The sequence below is a fragment of the Paramisgurnus dabryanus genome, chromosome 2 (genome assembly GCF_030506205.2).
Source record: "Paramisgurnus dabryanus chromosome 2, PD_genome_1.1, whole genome shotgun sequence".
Lineage (NCBI taxonomy): Eukaryota > Metazoa > Chordata > Actinopteri > Cypriniformes > Cobitidae > Paramisgurnus > Paramisgurnus dabryanus.
Window position 1 is genome coordinate 35,305,085 of NC_133338.1, and position 8,777 is coordinate 35,313,861.

An 8,777-nucleotide genomic window follows, 5' to 3' on the forward strand; every position below is an offset into this window, starting at 1 on the left:
GAATCTTTAGCGGAGCGGTTGAGCCACCTGACTGTTTTTCTTCTAACCCAACAGAGTGTAAACATATCGGTTACTACAGTAACCTCGGATCCCTGAGAGACCATACGTTCTATGTGACGTTTTACATTCTATAATCAATTACGTCATCGTGTCACGTCGTAAGAGACGGGGAAATCCCTTATATTTTCAACTGTAAACTGTTTGATTTCATTGAATACTAAGTTATATATTTATCTGAGAATTCATCTCAAGACCCTTCTCACTGATTTTATCTTTGTCAGCCATTGACCCAAATTATTTACTTGAAGAACCCACTGAGATTATAAGAAAATATTTCAATAATTTAATAGCATTTGGAAGTTAAATTTTAAAGACATTTATTTTTTGTCCGTTTTAAAGTTTTTATGAATGGTATTTTGCATTGTTGATATTTTTTATATGTCATTAAATTATCATCTAATTCTCTGGTAATTTATTTGTACATAAAATGCATCGGTCCATTTTCCAGTTTTGTATATCTTGTAGTGTTGTGTAGTCACATGACATGCAGATTAAGTTTTGATAAAATTGAGCACAATTAAGCACCATAAAAATAATATATGTTTTTATGTATTTTATGAAGAAAAAGTCACCAAACAAACAGCTTGCTTGGATGTTAGTAGTATACAAATATCTATTTGAAAAAATATTTTTATAAAAAGAAAAGTTACAACAGAAAAACACAAACTTCACAAACAAAGAAGCTAAGGATTTAATACAAATGTCCACAGCAATCACTAAAGGGAAAGTTCACCCAAAATTAAACTCTGTCATCATTTACTTGCATCGTTTAAAAACTGTTTGAGTTTTTTTATTCTGTTCAACACAAAAGAAGATATTTAAATAAAGGATAATAGGAACACAATCAACACTAACTTCCATATGATAAACAAATACTATAAAAGTCAATGGATCCCGTCAACTGTGTGCTCATCATCATTTATCAAAATGTCTTCTAAATGACAAAACATAAAAAAGTGCAACAATAATTAATATTATAATTAATTAAACATTTTATATACCAACTTTGACAACATTTTCTCTTTAAAAAAACCCTGAAGTGTATAGTTATACAAAGCTCTTCTCTGTTTATTCACATCACATTCTTGCAGGTCATATACAACTTAAAATCACACAGTGTGTTAAATAGCTATTATGATTCATAATTTTCTAGTAGCTGGTCACTTCAGTACAACATGGTAACCATCATTACTTTCATCTGCAATCACACAGGTAAAAAAAGAGCGAACATTAACCAAATACAGTATTATAATAAGCACAAGGACATTATGAATTAAATGTGAATCCATTAATTGGATTGGTGTTTTACATTGTAGCTTGTTATTTAAGACACTTTTAAGAGTCAGATCCATTCAATTGCGACACAATCATATTGTATTCTTAACACACTGATTTACTTCATATTTGTATCTATTATAGAAAAGTCCTGCTTATGAAAGCATCTTTTAAGCAATGGACATCTGGTTAATTTTCTCCTGATAAGTACAACCTGACAAACATAAAGCTATCAGAATAGTTGAGATAAGTGTCATGTCCATGAAGTTACCTTTTAAAGTGCTGATTATAAAGCTGGTCTCCTCTGTGAAGTTCTGCACCATCTGAACAAATACATATGTTTTATTATATTCCTGGAGAATTATATTTTCAGGGGCTTTATTTTAAAAATCAGTAACTGGAATGGATTATGAGGGAAAGACTGCTTCTAACATGAAAACCTGTGTGTTTTTCAAAGCCATGACTTACATTGACCTGTTATACATTAGCCAGAAATGTCAATTAAAACTTTAAAATAAAACATTTTTCTAAGAAAAGCACCCAAATCTCCTAGCTAATCTAAAGGACCAACTTCTGCCCTCTTACCGCATCCAAAACAAGATGTAAATCCCCGTCGGCCCTTGTCTGTATAGATGATGAATCTGCTGTGAGGACACATTATATTGATTGGCTATCTTCTCAGTGAGCTCAAACACAGTAAGGTCCACTAGGTAGAGGGCATGGTAGACTACAAACAAAAAAATGAAAAACTGGAGTATTAGGAATACGTCTGAATGGTTCCTGCATGTCACAGGTATCATAAACACTGTACTGTCTCTTACCCCCATCAGCCCCTCCTTTGGCATGTGGTTGATATCTACAGTATTCTGCAGCTGAGATACATAGACAGTGAGACGTGGTTGTACGCACCTGACAGACATTAAAGCAAAAAGATCAAACAACATGATTATGAAGCATAAAATTTGGATCATGGTGACCGGTGAGCAGTGTTTATTTAAAGAGACAGCTCACCTCCCCTCGATTGTATTAAAAAGACAGATTCCATCAGCAGGCCCACAGATCTGAATGAAGTCGTCTCTGCTCATTTTTAGCAAATCAGAACCTGTCGGTCAAATTAACATTGTTATTTAAAGAATAATCGAGCACTAACATTTTAGGTAAAACATGGGTAATATGGCTCTGTTCTGAAATGTAATGATCTGTCCAAAAAAGGCAGCACTTTAAGACATCATAGTTGCACTCCTGACATAAAAATGTTTGAGACAAATTGTAATCTAGTGTTGCTTTGTAGAGAAGGCTATCCCAGACTGCACTGTGGTGAGCTCACACAGAAAAACATTACTGAGCTGGAAAATATATACGTATATAAAAAACAGTGCCCTGTGCACTTTACATAGTGTTGGTTGGATTGTCAATCAAGCAATGTTGGTTAAGCACTGCAGCTTACTAGGTTTCAGATGAGAGCCAATTATATAGTTCAGCTTACCTAAGAAACCAGAGAAAATCCTGCAGAAAGATGAGAACCTATTACGATGCAAATGCTACTGTGCATCATGCGCGGAGGACGATGGCAACAGGTGCTACATGGCAAAAATAAAAAGAATCCCTGTAATGAGCATAGCATCATCCATGTCCTCCAACACACACCTATAAAATAAAAGAGGAAGGCATTAATGCTTTAACTATCTTAAAATACTTACATCAAAGTAGCTGGGCAGAAGAAGCTCCCCTGCTGGTCTGGAGAGGAGTTTCTATAAACACAGTAAGATGGGAGAGCAGTGGGCTTTTTGGGTTTTAATGCTTTTATCTTGTGTGCGAGAAAAGCAAAGTATAGCCAACGCCAGGACTCACCCCTCTTGAAAGCTGTATGAAGCAGGACTGCTGGGATAAACAGGAGATGGAGTGTTTCTTGTAATGTTGATAGATGGGGCTTCAGGCCAAGGGAAGCACTTAAAGAGAGGAAAGGAAATTATACCAAGTTACATGACTTTTTTTAGTTTCACCCCTTGACCTTATTTACAATGTGGATTGTCCAGCATGCAAACACGTGAACTTCAGTCACATCTTGTTTGTGCAAGAAAGCTTAATATTTTACAATGGTCAGTCAAGGGAGAGAGATATTTGTAGGAGACTTTGTGAGAGTTTGATATAGACTGCCAGCTTGAAAGATCTCATCAGATCGGCCAAGTTAAAGGTGCACTGTGTAACATTTATAAGGATCTCTTGACCGAAATGCAATATAATATACATAACTATATTATCACTGGTGTATAAAGACTTTTAAAAATTAACCATATTGTTATTATTATCTTAGAATGAGCTGTTTTTATCTACAAACACTGCGGGTCTCCTTACATGGAAGTCGCCGGTATGTTTCTACAGTAGTCTTATAGAGGGCATTTTGTCACTAGACGATGATTGTTTGTCATGTGGTGGCTACCGTAGCTTCACTATGTGTTTCGAAAGGGAGGGGTGAGCTGTGGACTGAGCAACTGGTTGCAATTCACAATCTCACCACTAGATGCCGCAACAAAATCTACACACTAGACCTTTAAATGAATACTTCTCACAAACCTGAAAAAATTTGCTATTATTTACCCATCCTCATACCTTACCTCAGTAAGCACAGTAGTTTTATAGGAGGGTTGATATTTCTCTCCATCTTGCAGACTTTTTTTCTCAATTTTCTCTTGGTCATTCTTGAGTCTGCGATCTGCACCTTTTGGCTTGAGAAGAAAAGTGCAAGATGACATTTTCTGATCATTAAAGTTACAGTGTCATTTCTGGACCACCAGGTGGATTTACAAAAATGAAACAGGCTGATCCATTGTATTAAACAATCGTATTTAATAATATTGCACTGTGATGACTTCTTACTGTGAAATAAAGTTGGGGTTAGTGTTACAATACTTTATCTAATTTCAGTTTCTGCAATACTATAAATAAGTATGTATAATATCTTTTAGGAAGGCAACCTGCAAATCACGTGACCCTGGACCAGGATAGGATATTAAGGAAAGATCTTGTTCCATAAAGACATTTTGTACATTTCCTACCATAAAAATATCTCAAATGTATTATCATAAGCATTATAATTAGTAATTATATATAATTATCCTTACTGTAATATGCGTTGCCAAGGACTTTGAAGGCGATTTTCTCAATTTTTTATATTTTCAAATAGTTGTATCTCACCCAAATATTGTCCTATCCTAACAAACTATACATCAATGGAAAGCCCTTTTCTTAGCTTTCATGTATGAATTTCTCTAGTTGCAGGTTCACATATAGACGATTTCAGCAGTAACAACATAAACAAGCGGCTTTCATGGTCAAACTCTGCTAAGAATGAATAACAACAAAGTTTTTCAAATGTAGTTTATTTATATAACAAGCTAAATTAACAACACATAGATTACCTAGAAAAGCAAAACATTTGTTATTTTCGACGAGATATTTGTTCAGAGTTCAGTTTAACAACTAGTCAGACCATTAAAAACTGAAACCGGAAGTAAAGTTTGGACCAGGCGCGTATCGCGTCACCCCACGTGTGGCCAAAGAAACCGTCTATACAATTTTTTTTAGACATATTTTACAGTCTAAAGCCATCACAATTCTCACAGTTTAGATTCAAAAGTTATCTTTCTGACAGCTCTACCTTAAATACTTTGACCTGGCAGCTGGCAGAGTGCATATATTTAACATATTCCCCCTGCTCGCTGGCTGCAAAGGTGTCTATCTGAATGCGAAAGGGGACTCCCTTCTCTCCACCATGTTTTCTAGGAGTAAATTCGGTGCTAATGCAGTTAACCTGCATATGAAGAGACAGAGAAGTTACTGCTTGTGATAATAAAATCAGCATAAAAGCGATTAAATTTATAAAAAATATACCCGGATAAACACAGAGGATCCCAGAGGAACTGTATGGTATTAAGCTGCAATGGATGTGCTTGAGGATCCACGATCCCAACTGACAGAGGGACATCTGAACATATGGACATAGTAAAACATTTTGGGAATTCTTCATGTACACTTGTATGATAGTGTACATATTTTGATAATTTTATAATGATAAAAGTCCTAAGACTTTCAAATAGAGAAGACTCGCCTAAATCCAAGATTCTGTCTCCTGGTCGGTTCCATCTCCATCCCTCCAGCTGTTGGTGCTCTGTGTACTGAAGTCGTCGGTCATGAAACACCACACGCACAATACTCTGAAAACAGGCTAGCATAGAGTTAGGATAGTATGATGACATGCAAGCATATAAAGAAGAAGTATAGAATAATGTAGTAATAATTTACATAAACATTTATAGAATAAAGTTTCAAAAATATAGTCATCAGTCATAGGTCAAAAAGCCAGAGCATTAAAAATATCCCATGCATATTCATTGTATTTATTAAAACATTATTGTATTTAATACATCTTGTATTGTATTTAATACAGTATTTTATTGTATTATATTTAATACATCTTCACACATTTAATGAGAAGCAGAGTAAAATAGTCATGTAGTTTCCTAAACAACATTAAAATGAAAAATGTATTTAAAAAATATTTCAGAAACAAGCTCCAAAATAATATCATTAACTTACCTTAATATATTTGCAGCGTATACCTTTACACTCGGCTAGTTTTCTGTTAAGCATACGGATTTCATAGGACTGACCTACAGTTATAGAAATAAATCTGATTTAAATCTGATTCAATAATTTAGTAAGATAAAATGGAAGCGGTGCACACGCACATCTTGTACGATTAATAACCAATACCTTGATTTAGATAAGTGAGGGTTTCGTCTTGTAGTTTCACAGCTGGATATGTGGCTGCACAAAGCTCATAATAAAACGGAGTCACTTTGGATTCAGCACAATGCTGCTCCTCGTGCTTCAGAATGGGCAAGAGCATCTCTGAAAGAAAATGAGCATAAAAGTTCAGTGACCACACCCTAGTATGGGGAGCCAATTCTGCCATATTCATAAATAAATAAATACATAAATAAATATAGAAGGAAATGTAAAAAAACAAAAATACAGAAATAAATAAAGAAATATATATACATGGAAATGTAAAAAAACAAAAATAAATGAGTATTTATACCTGTATTTCTTTATTTATGTATAATTGTAATTTTTCACACTATTATTTACTTATTTATTCATTTATTTATACATTTATTTATTTTTACTTTAATTTATTTTCACATTTATTTATGTATAAATGTATTTATGTCTACACATATTTATTTATACATTTATTTATTTCTATATATATTTATTTCCACATTTATTTATTTATACATTTATTTATTTCTTCTTTTCTTCGTCTTAATGCTAATGAGGGGGGCGTGTTTTACCTCAGACTTAGCAATCGATCTCTGAGTGCCAGTGCTGAAGCTTTGAGGCCACAGTGACACCTGGTGGTGTGAAAAGCGAACGAAGTTGCACATGGAGTGAATGACTTGGAGATGTGCAATATCCAAAACCTTATTTCAAGTTTTAAATCATTTTCTGTCACCATAACTGTGTATATATAGGGTATACATAGCATACGTTCTGTACTCAGGACATGGCCGTAAATCGCCATCCGGTCGTGATTTCTAAAATGTCTTGGCACACATAAATATCAAAATGCACGTTATCAACAGATCTGATGACAGACCCTTGGAAGTGGACACTTTAATATGGAAACGCGTGAAATTATGCACTATTAATAACATTTAATGTAAATGCCCTGGATGGGGGCTGATCAGAGTTTGAGGCTCGCCGACCAGCAGCACAGAACGCAGAGGGAAACAGCGTAAGCAAGCATATTGATCAATGCCTCGTTTGAAACGCGCCGGCTGCAAACACTTTACATTGGCGTTTGCTAATTTTGCAATGCACAACATATGACAATTTGAATGCTTAATGCGCCTCTTAATCACAAGTCATCAAGTGGAATCAGCTGGTCGGGATTAAATCTAACAAAGGGTGATCGTGCAAACACAGCGAGACACGCATAACGCCATGCAGGTGATCCAAATCATGGCGAGGTGACGCGTGACTGAGCTGCAGACGATAGACTGAAAATGAAGTAATGATTATTATAAGATCCCATGGTTCTGTTGCTGCGCAGAAGCATCATGTCCTTTCAAACCCTCGTCAGATTTTGAGTTTACTGATTTTTTTAAAATGAAACGTCCAAAAGACAACATTGACAGCAACAGAAACAAACCTTTCTATTGCGCTTATATTTCTCTATATGAATAGATTTTTAATCTTTATATGCATCACCATATATAGCTTATGTCAAGACATAAGCCTACAGAAAGCTGTCTCGTGGCATATAATATAATGCATAGCCTATGTTTACAAGGCTACTGCATAGGAAATTGCCCTTCAACCCTGCTGAAAAAAGCAATAAAACCATTACAGAAATTACTAATGGTTTCCATTCAAATACCCACCATTAGCTTTTACCATAAAAACCATCACAAAATTCCTTTTTGTAGTGTGTTTTGGGACATATTCCATTAGGATTTAATGGCCCCACCAATAGAACCCAACACATACCAGTACAGACAAACAGAGACCCATAGAGACCATAATAGTTTCCAATACAACCAATCAAATTTCCATTAAAACCAATAAATCCAATAGAATTTCTGTGATGGTGTATGTTGCTTTTTTTAGCAGGGAGTGCAATTATAGCATATAAAAACATGAGATTAATGCTTTAATTATAATATCATTTAAAAAATAGAAATGATGGAATCAATGAAATTATATGTTTAATATCAAACTAAAATACTTTCTGTAGGCTTATGTCTTGACATAAGCTATATATGGTGATGCATATAAAGATTAAAAATCTATTCATATAGAGAAATATAACCGCAATAGAAAGGTTTGTTTCTGTTGCTGTCAACGTTGTCTTTTGGACGTTTCATTTAAAAAAATCAGTAAACTCAAAATCTGACGAGGGTTTGAAAGGACATGATGCTTCTGCGCAGCAACAGTACCATGGGATCTTATAATCAGGGGCGAAAATCTCATCTAAATGTTGGGGGGGACAATAAACATAAAATTTTTCAAGAACAATTTTTGAAGGGGACACCAATAATACAGGCAAAATTGTACTTGCAAGGAAATGGGTACAGATAGAAAACGTTTCTCTTTCTCTATGAACGGACGCAAATTTAATTTTAATACATATGAATGCAGAGGTGAAAAGAGTAATACAATTTTCTACTTAAGTAATAGTAAAGTTACTTTAATAATATGTTACTTAAGTAAAAGTAAAGTTACTTTAATAATATTTTACTTAAGTAAAAGTAAAGTTACTGGTCTAAAAATCTACTCAAGTAAAAAGTCATTTTAATTTTAAGAGTTACTTTTTTACAGCGGGGAGAGGTTTCTAGTATAGTTCACAAAGGAAGGATATATACATCTCAAACTAT

General features: G+C 34.4%; 1 protein-coding gene across 1 annotated transcript; it reads right to left on the reverse strand.

Annotated features, from left to right (window-relative positions):
* Positions 1 to 600: 600 nt before the first annotated feature.
* On the reverse strand, positions 601 to 6,310 carry LOC135778513 (transcription factor CP2-like protein 1). Its single transcript, XM_065288873.1, has 14 exons — positions 6,109 to 6,310; positions 5,932 to 6,005; positions 5,444 to 5,549; positions 5,237 to 5,320; positions 4,994 to 5,175; positions 3,951 to 4,061; positions 3,187 to 3,284; positions 2,917 to 2,982; positions 2,822 to 2,874; positions 2,349 to 2,437; positions 2,157 to 2,244; positions 1,932 to 2,062; positions 1,607 to 1,670; positions 601 to 1,258 (listed from the first exon to the last, which is right to left on the reverse strand). The coding sequence occupies exons 1-14, from the start codon at positions 6,308 to 6,310 to the stop codon at positions 1,221 to 1,223; spliced, it is 1,386 nt and encodes a 461-aa protein (XP_065144945.1). The 3' UTR covers positions 601 to 1,220.
* Between the last annotated feature and the right edge of the window lie 2,467 nt (positions 6,311 to 8,777).

What these genes read in the sequence shown, in the direction of transcription:
- LOC135778513 (XM_065288873.1), bottom strand. Translation starts at nt 6,310, where the DNA reads ATGGCAGAATTGGCTCCCCATACTAGGGTGTGGTCACTGAACTTTTAT. An exon ending in AGACAGAATCTTGGATTTAG is followed by an intron (nt 5,321 to 5,443) that starts GCGAGTCTTCTC and finishes CCATATGTTCAG; the next exon opens with ATGTCCCTCTGTCAGTTGGG. An exon ending in TTTTTAATACAATCGAGGGG is followed by an intron (nt 2,245 to 2,348) that starts AGGTGAGCTGTC and finishes AATGTCTGTCAG; the next exon opens with GTGCGTACAACCACGTCTCA.